Source organism: Temnothorax americanus, unplaced genomic scaffold, assembly GCF_048541705.1.
Source record: "Temnothorax americanus isolate GAGA-0224 unplaced genomic scaffold, ASM4854170v1 Scaffold28, whole genome shotgun sequence".
NCBI classification, from domain to species: Eukaryota; Metazoa; Arthropoda; class Insecta; order Hymenoptera; family Formicidae; genus Temnothorax; species Temnothorax americanus.
The window spans coordinates 2,564,263-2,586,063 of record NW_027509421.1 but is presented as its reverse complement, the minus strand read 5'-3'; the positions used below and the strand labels follow the sequence as shown (position 1 = coordinate 2,586,063).

General features: G+C 38.6%; 3 protein-coding genes across 3 annotated transcripts; 1 reads left to right on the top strand and 2 right to left on the bottom strand.

The window, feature by feature from the left end:
* The first annotated feature begins 1,550 nt into the window (after nt 1-1,550).
* Mrpl47 (mitochondrial ribosomal protein L47) lies at nt 1,551-3,619 on the top strand. Its single transcript, XM_077409956.1, has 5 exons — nt 1,551-1,777; nt 2,153-2,320; nt 2,399-2,613; nt 2,738-2,897; nt 3,005-3,619. The coding sequence occupies exons 1-5, from the start codon at nt 1,566-1,568 to the stop codon at nt 3,144-3,146; spliced, it is 897 nt and encodes a 298-aa protein (XP_077266082.1). The 5' UTR covers nt 1,551-1,565; the 3' UTR covers nt 3,147-3,619.
* Prd1 (pleckstrin homology domain-containing protein pruning defect 1) lies at nt 3,606-12,430 on the bottom strand. Its single transcript, XM_077409955.1, has 9 exons — nt 11,983-12,430; nt 9,916-10,111; nt 9,317-9,504; nt 8,644-8,838; nt 6,851-8,554; nt 6,530-6,754; nt 5,726-6,307; nt 5,506-5,625; nt 3,606-5,430 (listed from the first exon to the last, which is right to left on the bottom strand). Exons 1-9 carry the CDS (start codon nt 12,328-12,330, stop codon nt 5,314-5,316), a joined length of 3,675 nt encoding a protein of 1,224 aa, XP_077266081.1. The 5' UTR covers nt 12,331-12,430; the 3' UTR covers nt 3,606-5,313.
* Nucleotides 12,431-15,769: 3,339 nt separating this feature from the next.
* LOC143899584 (uncharacterized) lies at nt 15,770-21,801 on the bottom strand. The gene is made up of 6 exons (XM_077409953.1): nt 21,546-21,801; nt 21,299-21,392; nt 20,556-20,713; nt 18,889-19,090; nt 17,496-17,578; nt 15,770-16,001 (listed from the first exon to the last, which is right to left on the bottom strand). Exons 1-6 carry the CDS (start codon nt 21,716-21,718, stop codon nt 15,770-15,772), a joined length of 942 nt encoding a protein of 313 aa, XP_077266079.1. The 5' UTR covers nt 21,719-21,801.

Sequence of the window (21,801 nt, the reverse complement as noted above, 5' to 3'; positions counted from 1 at the left end):
ACAGTACGGGATCGAGCACGATAAATCACGCGGATGTGAAGCTGCACTATTAATAACTTTGCACAACGAGAAGTCGCGGATCGTTAATTTACCGCGGCACAAAATACACGAAAATAAGAAATATTAACGAACCGATGGTGTATGTTGTATCACGGCGCGTGCTATCACTCGAATCACAATACGATTTCGCGTTGTTCTTTTCCCCCTTCGAAAAGAATCGGAGATAGCTCGCAATATTCCGGCACAGCGTTCAAAGCACGACATTATATTCGAGAATTCAGATATATATGGCGAGAGACCGCGAAACGAACGATCATCGCCCGCGAATGCGCCGCACAACGAAACTGCACACTTACAAATCACGTGATCACAATTGCCGTACCTTCGCCTCGACGTCTCCGCCTCGAGCGATTCACATCACGCGACACTGTCCGACAGACACTTGATACATTATACATTGCGAACTTTTGAGCGCGTACCCGCGTAGTCGATTATTCCCGCAAAACGAGAAGCAGGAGTGCCAATCGCAGGAAAAAGCGCGTTCCGAAAAACACACAGAGCCCACAGCACGGAGCACGGCGACGGGCGCACGGAGCACGAAACACTTCACAACTGTCCGAAATTTACCGGGAGAATGACCGAATGATTCCCGCAGGTAACGGTATCCCGAACATCGAAGAAAACAAGCGGCAAGGCCGCACGCCGACTTCGAAGGTACGCTGTTTCAACGTTCAACGGTCGCGCGTTGCGCCTGGCGTCTGGTGGTATGCCGCTGCCTGACTGCACTGACTGCACTGTATGCCTGCGCCGCGCCGCGCCGCGCCACCGAGTCGGCGGCTCGGAGCAGCGAGACGTGATTGGCCGGATTCGGAGACTCGACTCGCGAGCCAATCGCGTTCGACCTCTCTCCCGACCGTACGGCGGCAGGAGGCGCGCCGCGCAAATAGAACGCGACAGTCGACGCACGTTCAACGACTTCAACGACGGTGTAATTTCTCGTTCATGTAATTCGTTACGTTTACTAATGTTTTAAATTTATTTGTATGTGCTTTTTTATTCCTCCTAACTTCTACTTTATAGAAAATTAACATTAATTGTATCGTTTGTAAAAATTTCGTCGCGATTGTTCTTGCAGCGCGGTGACCGCGCATACCGTAAAAGACGATAAACCGCGTCGTTGTCAAGATATTTAAAAATTAAAAAACGTGCTCTGTCGCTTGTTTCCCAAATATTATTCGTTTTGCTTACAAAATTTTTCATAATAAAGGCCTAAAAAGAAAAAGTGAGAGAGGGAGAGAGCTAGGGCTATATTAGAGATATTTAACATATAATATATAAATATATAAAATAAATTAATATTTATCAATACATGTAAGATATAAATATTCTCGATTGTAATTGATTGAAGATCAGTTTAAGATTTACATATGTATATATACATTTACAGATGTAGCACGGACGCGCACCAAAATGATGTTTTATCGGCAGTGTCGGAAAATGAACGTGGCTACGTAGTACCAATTTCGAAAATGGACGTATGTACCACCTAGCGGTAGTGTACCTCGATGCAGAAATTGAAGCAGAACACGGAGATGTCGGAGATTATAGTGGAACAAAGCGACAGAGAGGGAGAGAGAGAGAGCAGTGCGGAGAAGATGGCGGCGCTTATAAAGGCCGTGCAGGCCGGCACGAGCATGAACGGCATAACAAAACTGTTCACGAATCTGTCTTTGGCTCCGGGTGTCATCACTCCTGCCAAACATGCGTTTCTCCGCAGGTTCGTATCGCATCCATCTCGAGAGCTGCGACACTCGTATCTTGTGTTACTTCGTCCGGTCCGCCGGTCTCCCTGCGTCCGCAGTGCGATTTTCCTTCTTTGTAAGAATGTTAGAAATATTTTCGCCGTGTAATGTAATCGTCCAGTTCTCGTATGACATACGAATTATTTGCCGAGCGATCCTTTATCGTTTGACACTCGAGATTTGCGGAATTGTTACCGCACGCACTTGGCGGTAAAACGTGGCATCTTTGTTGATGTTGTGAGACAAGTGAAACTGGAGCACGTGTTCGGCGCCAGGAGTTGCTTCAAATAGCGATAAGAATGAAGATTCAAGTCTCGAACGATTTTTTCATGTGTTTTTTTTTTTTTCAGCGCACCAGTTTTGCACTGCGCGTTTATACATCTTACATCGGGACGCCGTGACTTGATGGAATTCTTTGACGATCCCAAAAATTGGGGAAAGAACGAGGTGCGAGTGGGTCGGTCTTGGAAGAAGGATGAATTGAGGTTGAAGAGCAATTCCGACTTGCATAAATTATGGTGAGATTTGTTTGTCCTGAGTTGCTTGTTTGTCAACTTTCTTTAGATGTCTTATGGATTTAATCTGTTTAAATTTAGGTACGTGTTATTGAAGGAACGTAACATGCTTATGACCATGGAAAATGCGTGCAATAGAGCATTCGAGATCTTCCCGAATCCCGAACGTTTGGACAAAGTTCAGGACAGCATGAGTAACTTGGAGTCAGTCGTTCGCGAAAGAAACAGAGCGTATCACTTGCTCGAGACTGGAGAGACGGGAGAGCGTCCTGGAAAACTGGTCTACAATATCTTAGGTATAAAATCCGTGCAATTTATGTAATTATAGCTTGCCATGTATATTTAAGAGTTAAAAAAGGAGTTTGCTCCTAGAAAAAAATTGTAATGGTAATATTGACTTTTTTTTTTACCTATTTTCAGGTTTAAGGTTTTATTACCGAATGAGACAGCATAACATCCCAAAGTTCGTAAACACGAAATGGCATAAGTTGCACATGTTTGGCTATGGCGGATACGCGACTCGAAAGTTTTTACGCTTGTACAGGGAGCAACTTTGGAATAAGAAACGCAGAGCGATAACGTTCGTAACAATTGTCTTTTCTATCCGCTTAACGCATATGCACGCACCGTGATATGTCTCTCAATCTATTCATTTTCGTTTAAAAAAAAAATAATTTTCGTTTTCAGACGTGACAATAATCGTGTCGCAATGTTAATGAAAAAATTCCCGAATCTGGATCTTGAAGCTGTGAAAGAACAGTTTCCGAATGTTAATGTAGAAAAGGTAAAAGAGTCTAAAAGAGCAAGAAGCCATACTGTACCTGTGTAATTCGCAATTCCTGTTAATAGGGCAGCAAATTATTGAACATCTGTTACATTTGTGAATGTAAGATATCCGATCGTTAATACAGTTCATAAGTTTATATGTTTAGTATTTTTTTTCATCGTGTCTATTAAAATTTACATTTATTCAAATTATTTCATTAATTACCTTTGCAAAACTATATTATACTACTTACTGTATAATTAGGAAAAAAGTATCATATTATTAAGAAGAACTTCCAAACCTCTTAAATAATGCATAAAATGGATAGATATAGAAATGAAGATATAGAGTTAAAAATATGGTACAAAATAAAAATATATAAAGTAAAAGATTTTAAATATCTGCTGCTACTGAAACGTATATAAATTATGAATTCGATTAGGGTGCTTTATTCTCTTTTTCCTCTTTTCAAAATGTATCGTACTTCCACGTAATGTAAAAAGGTGAACAAAATAAAATATGTTCATTCAAACAAATTTTCTTTATATACTTTTATTAATTTTCTATTTATCATAACTTGCAAGTTGTGTATGGTGATACAGAATTTTTTGTGTATGTGAAAGGTATACGGATATAATATTTAAAACATGCTGGCTCTAACTTGTAGAAAATTTAACTCCGCATACTTTTCACACAGCGCTAACATATAAAACCGATTTTATCTCCGCGTGGTACTTGTTCATTTAATTTACATAAATCTCACAGAGGAATCTCATGAACTTAACAACAGCTGACATGTATTACTTAACAGCATATCACAATCACGTACAGAGAGCTACATGAAATAATGCAGAACTTAAATATTTATTCACAAGAATATTCGGAATGCATCTGTTCATGTAGCTTTGGTAACACAAAATTATAACTTAAAAAGATCATAACAAATATCTTATTCCCGTTAACGATATCGATATATGTATATGTGTTATTATTATATCACAAATAAAATTCATTTTCATGTACAGCTTTTCTTATATATCGTAGTTATATATTGCATCTTTTATATCATTAGAGTATAAGCATATTTAAACTAACCAATTTTTGAAGCGTAAATTATTTATAATCATTTTGGTATAATCTTTGTGTAACTTTAATTCGCTATTATTACATAAAATAACAATTATTAAAAAATTTTAATACAACGTATGACGCAACATAAGTTGATACAACCTATATTTGAGAAACAATTTAATATTGTATTATATTGAACTAAATTAATACGTAATGCATATAATACAATTATTATGCTCATATTTCACTTGTACATTTAAAAAATTGAAAGACTAAAATTTTACGACTTTAGGACATACCACAAGGTGATATGTAGAAAGTCGTGACACTAAAAGTAAAATCGATTTATAATTTATAAATAGCAGCAGGAATGTTAAATCATATACCTAATTTAAAAAGTGATTTCTAAAGTACTATTATTTTTTGTCAAAGCTGCTTTAAGTGATTCTGAATTTTATAATATTATCTCGGACGATAAATATCTACTTTAATATCAATCGTGCGTATTCAAATGCATACTGGTTCATCTCTTCAATACATGTGAATATATAGACATTCATATAGTAATCAATAATGGCTCACAGTTATCAATTATCATTATATTACACTTTGCGTCATTTTAAATTAATAGTAGCTTATTATGGTGGTTTACACTACAAGAAAGATAATGCACCGTTTTGCGATTTCCTTAAATAGTTATCTATACGTTTGAGGCAACTTACATCTTATATGCAAGATAATGCTCAATCTCTCATCAACACCGCAATATAACAAGATTATATTGCGCATATATTTGTATCTTGAAATTAGAAATTTATCATATTATATGCCATAAATCAGCCCAAATAAGGATATATATCTATGATTCTACTTATAAGCCACAAAATAACATCAATAAATTGTTCTAGTTCCAAGATAAATATATGGCATTTAAATTTGTAATAGAAGCAAATAAGATTCATATTATGTTGTAAGCAGTTTATATCTTTGGCATACGTATATTAGTGTTCGAATTCTCAGATATAGTGATCTGGATATTCGCATGCGTTGTTACGAGAGTTTTGCTTTATGTTATATTTTATGAATCTTTTTTATGGCAATATAATAAAATAATTTCTCAAATGACGGTGTATATATTGTCTACCGGTACAGTTTCCATTTATTCTAAAGCTGGTGGCAGCAAGTACCGCCAGGCGTGTTCCAAGTCCCTGCTGGCATCCGAGCAACGTCGCTGTAATTTATCCTCCGGTGGAAGTGTCGCCATAGGAAACTCACCCTGTGAAAATTGAGAGACTATGTTAGCACTTGCATATAACATTGCGCGATGCACCGCTTGCGAGATGTATCCTACCAAGTTTGCGTCTGTCCACAATGTCTCCAAGACCTCTTTAAAAGCACAGAGCTCAATATAATTCGTGAAGTATATGACCCAATCGCCGCTACTTTCGTGCACCTCTCGACATGCGAATTCCTGCAGACATATCATAAGTTTTATTGGCAAACTCCATTTAGTGAAAAGACATGGAATTAACAATCTATGCATGTTTTACTCTTGATTAGTATATATTTACCAGTATACACCATGATTGTTGTACCAACGGCACTCTAAATGCCGCTAGATCCTTGATGGAAGCGCACGAGAGTGTTTGGCCTCTCTGCGTGCCGGGATGGACCTCTTTCATCGCTACTAAGTGTTTCGTAGTCGTGACAAGAGTGCAAGGTAATGGCTCTCTCTTTTCCGTACTATCGAATAGACCCGATGCGCTCTGAACGAAGCTCTGTAACCATTCAGAAGCAACGTATTCATCCGGGGCAGCAAATTGGTACGACTTGTTGGGCTTCAGCAGTATTTCGAAAGTGTGCGGTCGATGAGAATTAGGAATCCTTCTGCAACCTTGGCATAAGCCGCCTTTTAACGGTATAGCACGCTTGGGAAGCCGTTGATTCGAATCCGTGAACATATAAACCACTCCGCCTTTCAAAACGAAATAGCCGGCCTCCCAGGGATTCGTGGGTGCGTTCGGATGCAAGTGCTGGTAAGTATGTGGCCGGAACATGAGATCGCCCTCTTTCATTGGCCCACACGGGGTACTAGGCGGCGAAATATGTTCGTCTTCCATATAAATAAGACTGTAATGTTCTATTTTCTCATCCTATGAAAACAATAGAAAACATTCAAAGTAGATTCTATAATAATGCACAAATAACAACATATAAAACAACAATATAAAAAAAAGGAATATTTTGTAACGATATTTCAAAAGTTGTGTGATGAAGGATGACTCTTCTTTAGAATTTTTTTTCTAATCTATTTTGAGAAATTTTTCAAAGAACAAAACTACGCTTTCACAATTTTTAAAAATAAATTTACGTACGGGATGCACGGCTGTATCAGTAAGAATTGAATTCCTCAGAATGTGCATATCTTCGTAATTCAGTTCTTTAACAGCAGGAAGCTTTGGTTTTGTCGGCGATCGTCTCATGGCCATCTCTAAGTGGCCGATTAATTCTGAGGTAGTTTGCGAGCTGCCAGTGGAAAATAGATATTGCATTTCGCAATCGGCGTTGGAAATTAAAATACTCTGTGCATTCGGGCCGATCTGTATATGTATAAAACAAATATATATCGATTAGCAAAGTACACGCATACGTCAAGAGAAATAAGTACAGTTATTTAAAATTTAAACATGTCTTACCATAATAACATCTAGTTCATTATAAGGAATAACGAACTGATTACTGTACGAATGGTCCATTTTCGAACCAGTTAGATATAGCGTTTTGTCCGTCAATAACGCGATCATCGGCTTGCTCTCGCCATTTGTCATGTACGAACTTCGCACTTTGTATACTTTATATAGCTCCTCCGTTTTGTCACGATAGATATGTCTCTTGAAAAGTTCACGTAGCTTTAGGCTTACTTTCTCGCCGCTGAATTCCTGCTTCTCGGCAGCCACGTTCTCTTGGATCTCTTTATCGAGATTATCGTTAAAATCTTTGAAAGAATCGTAGCTCATCTTGATTCCTTTGATGTATAAAGTATTCGTCTTCGGTGATTTTTTGTTCTTCTTTACCTCGAACTTTCTCTCGGTGATCGATTTTAGAAATCTGCTCAGTAACGACGTCTTCGACGGTGCCTGACGCAAAGGCGGCGCTAAAAGCTTACTGCTACTCTCACCCGTTAGTATCGCCGTCATATTGCGTTTCTTCGACGGTGAGACCAAGTGTCGACTACTCTTGCGTTCATCCAACTCGGATGTCACGCTGTCCGCGTCCGACCAATCGTTCGAACTGGCATATTTCTTCGGATTCACCGACTGCGGCATCTCCAGCTTAGATGGTGGATCCTCGACGATGTTACCGTACGCCTTTTCGACGATGTAGGCTTCCTGGGCCTCATTCTCTCCCAATTCTATTTCCATCTTAGGCCTCAGACTCTTGCCCGGATCCTCTTGACCCTCCGGCGCTCCGCGCTCCGACAACGATAAATTGCAATTGCACCTGCAATTGCGCTGACACGGCATGTCGATACACAGTTTCGACAACTCCTTATCGGTTCCATCGCCTTCGAAGGCGCTCGACGACGACGACGAGAACGAGTAGCAGTCCGAGTGCACGTTTCTGCCGGCATTCATGTTCTTCTGCGTATACGGCGAATCTCCGTGCGCGCACCAACTGTATCTGCCTTTCTGAGCGTCCCTCTTTAGAACGGAACTAGGCAGCAAGAAACTCATGGAGAAATCGGCAAAATTCTCGTCATCTTCCAGCTTCATTGTTTTCAGAATATCTTCGTGAAAGCTGACTCGCTTCTTGCTTTCGCCCCGCTTCTTTTTGCGCTGCCTACGTTGTACAATGCCTTCTGAACTGGAGGAAGATAGAATGCTGGTGTCGGTCATATCGATCGTGTTCAGAATGCCATAAGGCGCATCCATGTTGTCACAGTCAGAAATTGTCATGCTCAGCTCTAATAGATTCGTATCGTTATTTATTAGATAAGAATTACGAGGATCCACGTTCTTCTTAAAGCTATAAGCAGGACTGTCGCTGTAGTAGGGGCTTCTCTTACTGAAATCTTTTACGCCATTATCAATTTTGTTCGTTTTATCCAATTTTGTCTCACCCAGACTCTTGTTGTAGAATTCGTAGTCTTTAAGAGTTTCTAAACTAGAGCAATTTATTTCATTGTCATCCAGTTTTCGCGTTACATTCTGATTAACTATATCATTTTTTGTCATCATAGCAGCTTGAAATTTAGTAATCGCCGGTGATTGTGTCGGCGTTTTACCGTCCTCGCTTGAATCACTAGATCCAAAATTCTTATTGTCCTCCATGCGATTGTCGATAATCGTCTTGTACCTATTATTCCGATATTTAGGAATATCATCCATTGGATAATCCTCCTGTTGAAATTCATATACTTATTGTAGTGTATTATTCGACGTTTATGAAGTTTTTTTTCCGCACAATTTTGACTCAATCTACATCTTACCTCTTTGTAACTGCTTCCATCAGTTTCGTTTGCAATATCCATGTCACTATCGAACGCAACGCCACTGTCGCCCGGAGAAGCTAGGCTCGATGAAACGCTAGAAGATCTTAGATGCAACGATAAGACTGTTCCAGACGGATTTACGCTCATAGGCCTCTGTGGCATGTAGTTGCAAATGTCCAGATATGTCACATCCTATACACGTTTATATAACACAATATTAGTTTTATTACACGGTACATCATACAGTTATCAACTTCATATTAATCTAACCACTTCAGATAATTCTGTGTAAATATCTTTTTCTTCTAGCGGTATTTTATGCTGAAATTTTCCATGAATAAGCAAACTAAGCGATATGTAGCGCCGTACAAAATAAAGTGTGTACTCGCAAATAAAATGATATGATAAACTCTTGCCCTTTACAACTTTAAATACAACAATTTATCAAACTGGATATACGCGTGTGACTCTTGTTGTGTGATTGATGTTATTCATTAGCGCGATAAGTGTAACCAGGGGGTGATATTAGTATCTGCAAAGGGATAATGGAATAAAAATAATGCGACATGCTAAACGCTAAACAGAGAAAGAGAGAGCGGTTCTGCGTAAAAATGCTAAATATTTTGTAGACTATTTATAAGTTGTTATTCATCACATCGATATAACGTACCAATTGCAATGTGAAGGACACGTTTTCCAAACCGGCAAGAAGATTGACCAATTGATTGGTCTTATCAGCATCTCTCACGAGTGCGTGTGGAAAGTACTGTTTCTTTAATGTTTTCGTGTCTCGCAGTAAACAGGCCAGATAGCTCTCAAAACTGCCTTCGCTTAGAGTGTGGTAGAGCCATGCTCGACCTGCATATAAAAGATTCAAGAATATTAATTTTAAAAAATTATAATAAAGTATACTTATGTTTAGATGCATTTTTATAAGTAGACAAACGTATACTCCCAAATAAAGACGCTTAAAATTCTGTGATAAATTCCAAAATTTATCACAAACCATTTTCCCAAGTCAAATAATTTTAAATAAATTAAGCACATTTAATAATTATATATTTACTTCTATAACGTAAAAACACATGATTTAATTATAATAAGGCATCGCTGCTTTTAATCTGTTCAATATAGCTTTACGATAAGATAAAGTCACGATTGTACTTCTATCGCAGTGCATTTTAATCAAAGAGATTAAACGGCAAAAAGTGCAGACGTGAAGCCATTGTTCGATACATTGTTCCTGCGACGAGATATCAAAAACCATACCTTTTCCTATAGAAGTTAATACACTCTGCAACGCGTGTATGACCACAACCGTGTCCTGATGACTAAGTTCTCTAGCTGTGCCCCAATATCCATGTCTCTCTACACGAAGTCCGTGACGCAGCGCACGATCCAGCCAGTAAACCAGCCAGGAATCACCGTCCAAGACCACCGTACCATAGAGACTTTGGGCGTAGACCTGCTCAAGACATGTACATACGTGTTAATGTTATCGATATGCAGAAATGTACGTATAACACAAAATAAAAATGTATCGAGCCGAAGCACCAAGAATATGGTTGAAACATTAATGAATCTCGAAGCTCTTAATATTTTCAATACACATATAAAGTTTACAGAGACATATGGATTCTCTTCTCGCAAACACAAAATTCTTTGCGGTGAAAACAAAGGGTTGTTGCGTATATGCGAAACATAAAATATGCTTTTACACACACTTCACGATGCTTTTACTTTCAAACGAGCACACCCGCTTTTAGCTAACACCATTCGCCTCACAATTTTACCGACGCAACCCAGAAGTGATTCAAAACTGTATATAGGAGTCAATTTTAGATCTGTTCTTTTTTTAGCGACACGAGGTTTTTAGCACGAACAAGAATGGAATGAGCGCGCGATCAATAATCTCGCGGAGTGAAAAGGACACGCGACAAAAGGGAGCTCGGGTAAAAAGGACGGAGCCTTTATCAGCTGTCCCGTAACAACGCACATCCGCGCGGCTGTCAATGAGAGATGTCAGCGCGGCGGCCAGTCGATTTCAGCGAAAGTGTGACTCACACTCCTGGACGCTCCTCGGCACACGTCGCGACCCGCGGCCTCGTCGCTCGTCGCTACCGAGCGGAAAAGCGAAACGAACCAAGTCCTCTCGCCTCTTCGCCAGGCGAAGAAATTTCGCGTTCAAAGGTACATACGTCGGGCCGACATCGAGAGATATACCGCGTTCACATTCACGTTGCGAACGAGCACGAGCGCTCGTTCGCGTTTGTCCGTTTGTGTGCGAGCGTTCCGTTCAGGTCACAACGTCACGAATTGTATATATATGTTACATCACCTTTGAACACGTACTCCGATTTCTCCCTCTTCACGTGCACAACGTGCGAAGAAACGTCACCGAAACGAAATTGAAACTTCGCGTCCGCTTGGTCACTAGCCTGAACTTTTTACTCTCTCGCGAACACTCTTCTTTTTTAACTCTCGACGGATTCTTTGACGGGCTGTCTTTTTCTTGTTCTTGTTTTTGTCGCACTTTCCAAAATGAATTAACGAAAATCCATGTGTGAACCCGTTTCTAAATCTAATCAAACCGGGACAGCAGGCGGATTTAACGAATCCCGAAACGTTCCGAGCTATATATATATATATATATATATATAGAGATGCTGCTAAACGTTACGGAAATAATAATAATTGTAGCATGCGTGCGCACTTTATTTCGGGCTGTTCGACAAAAACCAACATGATTATATCGACAGCTCCGATCTCGAGCGTGGTAAAATCATCTCCACGTTTATCTTCCTGACAGGAAGAATTTAAGCGACTGGCACTAGGTCAGGAATGACAGGCTTGCACGGACCGGTGCAGAGCCGACGAGTTCGAACTCCGGTGCCTCGCCGTATAGTCACGCGAAAGTAAGTACTCTCTATAGCCGTTCGCACGAGACCGCGATTGACAACTGACGTAAGAGTCGTTTAAAAGACACATTTCTCCACGCGTCTATGTATAAGCGTCCGAGGTCGAACTCACCGAGATTACAACCGTCCCATTCCCCACTGTTTTAATTCTTTTCTGCGTGCATTAAGCGTCCGAGCGACGGACGACTGATCGTTAACTCATATCGGTTTCTCGTGGCTGCGGGAGATATACCCATGCTTTTTCGAGAGAAGGGAAAGGTGCGCAAAGGAGGAGCTGCCGTTGCACAATTCGACAGTACAGAGCAACGAGCAACGAGCAACGAGCGTGTAATGCGTGTACACGGGAACCGGGAAGGCGGCGCGCGGCGTCGGTCGGAGGGGTGACCGCCGGGGAAGCCGGGTGTCCGGTGTCGCTCACCAGTTTGACGGCCTTCGTGAGCTCCTGCAGGATCCTGCCCTTGGAGAGGACCTTGTCGGTGCAGAGATCCATGTCCTCGCAGCCGGACGGCATCTCGCCGCCACGTGCGCTTACATGACACTCCGCGCGGTGCCGATGACGCGCGAGCGGCTCGTACACGCCGCGGAGAACGGTGCCGGGGGTACGACGTAGCAAGCCGGACGGGCCGGCGGACCAAGCGGCGGCAGCGGCAGCGGCACCCGCACCCACGACGCGCTCGCTGGTGTCGTCGCACGGTGGAGGAGTCGCGCTGCCGTCAGCACTCGTCCCGTCACTCCCGTCAGTCCCGTCGCCGTACGCTCTCATCATTGATTTTACCCGGGCGCAGGTCACCCGCGATTTTCAAGCGACGACTGCGACCGACCGCGTCGACGAGACGTGGTCTTCGCTGCGCTGCTCTCGACGTCTTAATTTATGCCATTTATATGCCGGCGTTTTTTCTTCCACTTCCTCCGCGAGTGTCCGGCCTTTATCTCGCGAGAGAGAGAGAGAGAGAGAGAGAGAGAGAGAGAGAGAGAGAGAGAGAGAGAGAGAGAGAGAGAGAGAGAGAGAGAGAGAGACGGTGGGAGCGGGTTTTCTCCATTCATTTCTCTGCTCTTATCCGCTGGCTCTTTATCGTTTTCCACTCTATTTTTCGAACGCAGCTTTTTAAAAAAGCGCCGTGCCAAGTGACATAAGTCGTGCTGAAAATTGATAAAAATAAAATTTAACACGGTTTATTTCTACAAGTTCTGCAATTCCTTATATGTTTTACTTATATGTATATATATAATGTGTTCTGTTTTACACAGACGATGATGGTCTTTTGAGCTCAATTGAGTTCGGAGTTTATATATATATATATATGTTTAACAAATTTTGCAATATTTTTGTTAGTATTATCGAGTACTGTAATGTGAATCCTGCATATGAAAGAATTTAAGTTAACGAACAGAGCGAGCTAATTGTATGCGATATTGCTCCGCACTTTTTACTGGAGAACCGATTTCGTTAATCAATGCGATGATTAATCTGTCTCGGTCATATATCGAGTGTCTGGATTTTTAATAATCATTCGTATTGTTTTTCGAACGCAGCTTTCAAAAAATCGCCTTTGCCACATAAATCGCCACACAAAGCGACATAAATCGTGTTAAAAAATCGGAAAAAAAATTAACACCGCTCTTTCTGTGCAAGATAAAAGTTATTAGGATCTGCTTCTCCTCATGTTTTACTTATGCAATATTTTTTGTTTACATATATATATAGGCGATTATTTTTGGAGTTCAAAGATGCACTTGAGTTCGGAATTCATATATTTCACAGATGCAATATATTTTTGCTAGTATTGTTAAATATTAATATAACATAAATCCTGCGTTGATTCGATTTGAGGATTAATCGCATCGTGGCGAGCCGAACACCGGCCGGCGTAATTTACAAAAAAAGTTAACAAACAACGAGCTAAACGTGCGATATATATTGCTACGCACTTTCTACTGGAGAACCGATTAATTAATGCGATAATTAATCTGTCTCGGTCACATCGCAGTGTCTGGCTTTTTAATAATCATTCGTACTGTTTTTCGAACGCAGTCTTCAAAAAATTGTCATGTCGAAGCGACATAAGCCCCGTCGTGCTAGAAAATCAAGATTAACACGCTTCTTTCTATATACGCAGAATGAGTTATTTGAATCTGCAATTCTTTATGTTTTACTTACACAATATTTTTTTGTTTAAGTACACAGACGATTATTTTTGGAGTTTAAATGCATTTGAGTTCGAAATTGTGTTTAACAAATTTTGTGTAATATTTTATCAGTAAATCATGATTAAAATATGAAAAAAAATATCAAATATTAATTATATGGACCGTGCATCGATTCGATTTGAGGATTAACCGCATTTTTAGCGACTAGATGATATAATAAATAAACTACCTCGTAATTTATACAAAAAATTAACCAACGACGCGTTTCTCTCTCGCGAGAGAAACAGTTTCGTTGATTAACGTGATAATTAATCTGTCAACATCCGGTCACGTCAAACGACCAGATTTTTTAATCTCTGGCGTTGTTTATCGGCAGCTAAGCTATATATAGTCATTAGGACTTATTTGCTGGCGACGCTCTCCAGACATAGAGAGATAAAAGATGTTGGTTTATTTATTCGCGTCTCTGTTGCCGAGAATCTGCATAGACAAGTTCTGCAATTTCCACAGAATTTCGATTAAATTCCACAAGTTTAATTTTGAGCTCGTCACTCCGGCTCGAATGCCAAGGCAAATCCCTCCGTAAAACACTGTGGAGATGCACGAAATTTTTCTATGTGCTCACAAAAAAAAAGAAATAATCATGAAAATACAGTAAATTTTTTTTCGAGAAAAATCGTGGGAAAAATAAAAGAAAATAGAGGGTGCGAGGAATATTTTTTTTTATCTCACGCCCAACTGTTATTACATATATAAATACCCAGGAACCGGACGAACGTCAAAATTTTTAGATCTTCGTTCAGTTCTCGCGTCACAGATGACGCCACTGTTCGCAATAATGACTGGAGATGAAATATTGATCGGGAAAAATTCCAAAAGAAAAGACACTTTTACATTTTCCCCTTTTTAACTTAACGTTCTTGTTTTCTTATATATATTTTTTGTATGTTTATTAAAAATTTATTCTCAAGGGAACGATTGTAGAAAGTGGGGGAGGACGATAGAGTAAATGTTTATAGGCAGTCAAAGAAAATCGATATTCGTCACAAAGTTGCTCTTGGCGATTTATCAAAATGCAGCGGATGTACAATGGATTCAAATATGTATATACATACCGCTTATGTTCACGATTCAAATATTTCGACTCAGCGTTGCAAAACGTCGATTTATTCGCCGTGAATTATTCGCCACTATCTGGTACACGTACAGTCTAGTGTCCGTTTCTATACTAATACGGATCAACTTTGTGTAATCTCGGTTTAACTTACTTTTTATCTTATTCTAATTCTTGAAACTAGAAAAGAGGGGATAAAAAGTAAGTCAACTCGAGATTAAAGTTAAGCCACATTGGTAGAAATGAACATAGCACAGATCGTTAAAGTTCTCACGAGTTTTCATTGAGTTAGGTATTATTTTCAATTTTAATTTTAATTTCGACCGGCGGAAACGTCCCTCTCATCGTAAACATGGATACGTCAGAGCCCGCCTTTAGAAAATTATTTATTTTATATTTAAACATTTCATGTGCATTTTTTTCAAGTTTTCTGAATATATTGATAGTCTTTGCGAAATTTTCGTGAGACGTCTCGTACATATTTTTCAACAGCCAGAGCAAATTACAAAGATCACATCTTCACGGATATCATGTGTCATGCGTGCGTAAACGAAACGATTTAGCTTATTAGTACATTAATTGTTGGCGATTTATTAATGGATGTCAGCTATTTGCCGATTCAATTTTTTAGAGAAAATACAAAATTTATTGTGTGTGTGTGTGTGTGTGAGTTTCGATAAAGAATAAATATAATTAAATAGCATATTAAAATAACATGTTGATATAAAAATAGCGTCGTGAACAAAGTTGTTTAATTATACAATGGCAGCGTGTTGAAATCGAGATCGTTTGTGTCCGCTTTTATGAAAAAGATTGGAAAAGATTCGTGATACTGATATTTAAAGAACTCACAATCAAACGAATATATTAATTTAGTCTTGAAGCCTGCAGTAAGTCTATATGTAAAACAAACAACGATTCGACTAATTTTACGAAATTGCAATTACAAATTTAATTTGCGACGATCTTCCGAGGAACCTGCCTGATCCTGCCCATTTTTGTTCTCGCGAGGGCTGCTCGAATTCGAACGCGGGTATTTATCTAAATTGCACTTGGGCTTCGCCTTCGATTTGTTCTTGGAATTTCGCACGCGCTGCGCAATCTCTTCGATGCATCTCTGATCCCTCTCGCTAATGCTGAAACTTACACCGCCGTTCGCGTATTCTTCGAGCTCTCTGAAATAATAACGAGCTCTTTGAAAATCGAGCAACGCATTGTTATGCGAGACTGTATATTGTTAGAGTCAGCAAAAAGACTGACTTTCCATAAATCGTAAAAAGAATTTAATTTTAATTAATCCTTAATTATAGATTCTCATATCGAATTAGTAGGGTATAAAACAATCTTCGATTGTTCGACGATTACATATTCGTTTCTTTACCTTCGTACATCGCTACACCTAAATGCATGACCTAAAACTTTATCTCGCAAAATAGGCACGGAAGCTGCAAGATTTATCGATGCCTCCTCGGTCGAAATATCGTCTCAAAGATAAACATTTATCACGTCCTTATTTTCTAATTTTCTCGCGGTAACTTTTTCTTTAAGCCGGTTCTACAATCAGTCGTATGTCGGAGTCGGATGTCGGAACGCAGCCGATGGTCCAATGAGGAAAATTCGTTTTCAAAAAAGAAATTATCTCATTGGACTATCGGTTGCGTTCCGACATCCGACCTCGACATACGATTGATTGTAGAACCCGCTTAGAGCCCCGGACACACCATCACTTTTTCGTAACGTAACAGTAAAGTTTCGACCAATCGCGTTGCTCGATTCGGGAACGTACGGCCGTACATTCCCGATTCGAGCAACGCGATTGGTCGCAACTTTACTGTTATACTGTTACGAAAAAGTGTGTGTCCGGGCCCTAAAGGGCGCGGTCACATAACCACCGCAATTTGACATATTGCACTGCGGCAATTTTTTTTATCTTTATAGACTATACAAACGGCATAAAAAGTTACCTCGTAAAGTGAACATAAAAGATGCGAGATTCATCGACACCCGCGATCAAAATATTACCTGAGAGATATAAACGTTTATGCTGGCGCTGGAAAATCGTTTATTCATCTCTCGACTTTTTTTTTAAAGCGCGCGAAGGCGCGCGCGGTCACGCGACCGCCGCGACGCGACGTCACCGCGACCGCGGCAACTTCATGACGGTGACGACGGTCCCCTGCGGCGAATCGAAGTGGAATCACCGATCGTTCGGCGAGATCGAACAAACGATCTACCGAGTATATTCCGCGTTATTGGCTTCGTCCGACGAGCATCGCGAGACGCCCCCGGACGCCTAGGACGCGAAGAGCGTGGAGTACGCGACCGATGGGCCGTCGCAACGAATTAATCGAGGCAAGTGATCCCCGCTCGTTCCCGGAGCGCCGCACCGCGACGCGTCCGCCATGTTCGCGATGAATTTACGAGTGCGTTTCGCTATATCGCTCGCGCTTTTTATTCATCGCGATATCGACCGTATAAGATATTTTACATCAGTTTTTTACCGAGCAAATGTAGCTCGCTGCGGGCATAATGAGCGCATAATGAGCGCCAGCATTACGTACATCTGGGCAACAAATAACTTGTACAACGAAAAATGGAGAGAATAATAGAGATGTAGACGGATTTATTATGAATAAAATACCTAACTGTATAATTGAGTAGAAGCTCACCTCTGACGTCGGTGTAGCTTCGCAATTAATTTGTTTAGGTACTGCGTTTCTTTTTGCATCATTTTCAGCTCCGACTCTTTTTCCTGGAAATAAACGGTCTGTGATGCGAAACAAAAATCCGCTTGTTTTTGCGTTAATTAAAATTCTCTTGAACATGCAAATTATTTACATGTGAGCTTTATTATATCACGATGCGATGTATATTACGATAAAAAATATATAATCACTGTAATTTTCAAGTATCGCGTATTAAGTGTGATCGCCAATCCCGTAGCGAGGCACAATAATAATAATAATAAAAAGATGTTTTTTCAGCGCTAGCTAACAGCAATCTAATTGAAAATAATCTTGTTAATTTACAAACAATATTAATGAAACAAGTAACATTTTATTAGAATAATAAGAGCACGACGTATTTGTTTTATTAGTACTGTTTTTAAATTGGCAAAATTATTTTTAATTGGACTAATAATGTTAATACATTATTTTTTCGTCTATAAAAATGCATAAAAGCATTTTAACACGTTGACTATTACTGTACGAAGAGATAAATAACTCTTGTCCATTTTTCAGCATTATATTAATATTCTGCTTTATTATATTTATTTATTTTTTAAATCAAAACAGTAAAGTTTTTACTTTTGCCTTCAAGAAATCGAATCGGCAAACTAACTGGCATCTATCTGTAGACGACTGTAGATTGCTGTGAGTTAACTCCGTATTCGGCAATCAACGTGTTAACCCCAAAGCAAATAGATATTATATAAACAATTAATTAAGTTCTATAAATATTGCTTGCGTAAATTAAATATTCCCTAGTAGCACAACTTTATTTAATTACAGCAATATTGGCAACAATATCCAATTTTTATGTTGAATATAGACTAATTTCTCATATTGGTACTATACAATACATTGTAAATGTAAAGTATAGGCGCTCTTTCTTTTTTAGCAAATATTAGCAGTGCACTTGCATTTTACTAATAACGAACATTAACTTTACATTGGGAAATATTGGCCAAGACATTCCCAATACACGATCAACATTCAGCCAACATGTTGCCAATGTATTGTGCTCTTAAATCCGTATCAGACTACGGATTGGGATTGAGATTAGATTGAAATTTAATCAATCAGAATAAAGATAACTGATCGCAAGTTTAGTGAACTTTGCTCTGATTGGTCAAATTTCAATCCAATCTCAATCCCAATCCATAGTCTGATACGGGCTTTAGGGATATTAAGACCGAGAGTTACAGATATCCGAGATATTTAATTCAAATCTTTCTCGATATAAAATGGTTCACACGTCATCAACGCGACACGCTGCACGTCAATTTAGCGCGCTAAAAGTTTTTCAATATGCTATCGAGCTGTCGGTTATCGGCATTACCGTCAAAGTATCCATAACCGCGCGAAGTTCGTCCTGGCGAGTTTCGCAAAGGTGACGCGCGGTGATCGCCTCCGCGGTGAGCCGTGCTAATTGCTGCTGACAATTCCGCTCGCGCTCCACCGCTTTATCCCAGGCTTCTTCCCGGGTGATCACGGCGTCCCTCAAAGTCCGCATATCTTTCTCCAGTAACTCAAACTCGGATCTAATCGCGATAAGAGTTGCGAGTTATGAACAAAATCGAAGGTGGAGTCGCGGAAGGTCGAGAGTATACAGCAGTAAAATTAAGATAATAAAAATAATTTATTCAAAATTTATTCAAGCATCTCTCTCTCAAAACATTTTTATCAGCTTACTGATTGCCTTCCATAAGAGAAGAAGAGATCAAAAGAGATTATACGCTCTTTATCTTCATTATTATTTATTTAGTAAGCTTCTTAGTCGACGGAAATTTAAGTAAATTTGCTTGGAGCAAATTGTATGAAAATGCAAAATATTACAAAAGTGGTTTAAGTTTCATGAATTTTATATTTAAAAAATGTATTAAATGAGATACTCTCAGAATGAAGTTTCATCTTAAGATACAGATACAGATAGTTTGACAATTTTGCATTTCAATTAAAGTTAATTAATATCAGTAATACTAATATATTTCTGATTAAGTAATATTAGTATATTCAGTTGATTGTGTAAAAAAAACCAGCAACGAAAAAGTACAATTATAATACTTCTGCAAATTATCTGTGTGATACTACTAAGATATTATATAATTAATATGGAGCGTTTCAAAATTAATTATTGTTTTCTCATAGAGGAAGCTTTGTTTTCGTGTATGAACCTTTGATTGCGTATAAAGTTGGGTCTAATCAACCAAATTTAAATGATTTATATATGAAATAGAGGTAGAAGAAACCAACGAAGAGATTGGTTTTTGAGTTTTTTCTGCCAATATGTTCAGATCGTTGTAAAACATTGAAATATTGTCTTAAAAAAATGTCTGTGTGTGTGTATGTCAGATTTAATGTCCGTGGTTGCTCTAACTTCCGCAAATATTGAGATATCGGGATGTTTTTTTTTTAATCGATAGAGTATCATTCAAGGAAAGTTGGTATTGAATTTGGCGATGATCGGTAAAGGGGTTCTTTTTGAAAAAAATTTTGAATTATTTTAGAAATGTCTGTGGTTGCTCTAACTTCCGCAAATATTGAGATATCGATCAATTTCTCATTTTATTATATTTTTCAGTCTTTTCTACCCCTATATTTCATATATAATTTTTTAAGATTTGGTTGATTAGATTCAGTTTTATACGCGATCAAAGGTCCATAATTTTGCTCGCATATAAAGCTAGAGCATATAAAGCTTGCATAAAAAACTAATCAACCGTTGTTTTTTGAGTTTTCGATGCCAATGTGCGTATTAGACATCACTTCCTCTATGAGGAAGCCAAGTGCGAATTTCTAATTTGCACAATTTTTTTGCTTGTTACGATATGTGATGAGACAATTATTAGATCCTATGTTGTTGAACGTAATTACGTTTGATTTTTTTTATAGACCATCTAATCTTGTTTATTAATAACTTTATTTCATATTGCTTGACACAAAGACATTCAATAACATGAGACATGAAATAGATTCACCCAAATTCAATCTCGCTGGAGAACTTACTTCGTGATAGTGATCCGCGTAAGTGATTCTCTTTGGCATCCCTCCAATTCTCCATGGCAATCTTTGCAGGCTTCCCAAACTTGTAATCCGAGATCAGTCTTAGAAACTATATTCGTCGAGGAAGTACATTTATTTTTTAGACACTTTTCGTCGTGTTTCTGAAATTTATATGGAAGGACAGGCTAAATTTTTTTTACATTTAAAAATGTGCAAAACTTTCTTATATTTTATGTAAGATGTCCGCGCAAAACTGAAGCGATAACAAAGTTTTGAATTAAAGTTTTGGATTCCTGAAATTGTGTTGGATAGTTTGTGATTATCATCTTTTCTTTATAACTTTATTAATTTTAATTTTAAATACTAGTTAAAAAACTTTTTATATGAAAAAAATTTGATTATAAATCTTCAAACGTGTTGCATTTTCTAATTAAAAGAAGAGAAAATTTATAACAATAAATAATAATATAATAATGTATAATAAAATATTATTATACCCAGAAAGAATAAATATTAAAAAAATTTAGGAAACTAATTAAACATTTTATTAGTTAAAAATTCTTAATTATTATATAATAATGTAACTATTTTATTCTCACGTCATTTATTATTTATTACAATATCTATGCACTAAACATTGAAGATTTAGAACAGTATCTCTGCATATATAATATTTAATTGTATTTTATAAATTTTTTTTCCTTATATTTAATAAATATTGTTTTTACTGTTTGTTTCATTAATACCTCGGTCAGCTTGACTTTCTCTTCATCAAGTTCGTTTTGCAATAATGACACGTTCTCTTGCAGTTTCTCCATTTTAGTCGCGTCCTCTTCCAGCCTGCAGATCGTTTATCTTCAGAGGATTTGTTTAAAATTTGATATTTATTGAAATGCGAATAAACTCGCTTGTATATATGTGATATTATTACATCGGTTTTTATCTAGCAAACACATAATTTAATAAATTAATTAATCGCGGTGATAATCTCACCGCTTCGTCAGGCTCTTATTTTCCGCGATGAGATCACGATTTCTGAGAGTCAACGTTGCGTTACTGTCTTCCAAGAGCTTCAGACGAATTTGCATTCTCTCGATCGAAACCACCGGCGCCGATTCACGATGCCTCGTCGCTTCGTACGTGTGTGCACTCGCAATTCTCCCCATTTGTACGCTCGAGTCTGGAAACGGCGGATCGCCCCTGCCTACGACGCGGGGGATTCCGAGCTAAATTAATATTCGTACGTTTC

What these genes read in the sequence shown, in the direction of transcription:
- Mrpl47 (XM_077409956.1), top strand. Translation starts at nt 1,566, where the DNA reads ATGCAGAAATTGAAGCAGAACACGGAGATGTCGGAGATTATAGTGGAA. An exon ending in AAACATGCGTTTCTCCGCAG is followed by an intron (nt 1,778 to 2,152) that starts GTTCGTATCGCA and finishes TTTTTTTTTCAG; the next exon opens with CGCACCAGTTTTGCACTGCG. An exon ending in TCCGACTTGCATAAATTATG is followed by an intron (nt 2,321 to 2,398) that starts GTGAGATTTGTT and finishes GTTTAAATTTAG; the next exon opens with GTACGTGTTATTGAAGGAAC.
- Prd1 (XM_077409955.1), bottom strand. Translation starts at nt 12,330, where the DNA reads ATGATGAGAGCGTACGGCGACGGGACTGACGGGAGTGACGGGACGAGT. An exon ending in ATGGAAGCAGTTACAAAGAG is followed by an intron (nt 8,555 to 8,643) that starts GTAAGATGTAGA and finishes GAATTTCAACAG; the next exon opens with GAGGATTATCCAATGGATGA. An exon ending in ATGAACTAGATGTTATTATG is followed by an intron (nt 6,755 to 6,850) that starts GTAAGACATGTT and finishes ATACATATACAG; the next exon opens with ATCGGCCCGAATGCACAGAG.
- LOC143899584 (XM_077409953.1), bottom strand. Translation starts at nt 21,718, where the DNA reads ATGGGGAGAATTGCGAGTGCACACACGTACGAAGCGACGAGGCATCGT. An exon ending in ACGCGGATCACTATCACGAA is followed by an intron (nt 19,091 to 20,555) that starts GTAAGTTCTCCA and finishes TATCGCGATTAG; the next exon opens with ATCCGAGTTTGAGTTACTGG. An exon ending in CGGTTATGGATACTTTGACG is followed by an intron (nt 17,579 to 18,888) that starts GTAATGCCGATA and finishes GTTTATTTCCAG; the next exon opens with GAAAAAGAGTCGGAGCTGAA.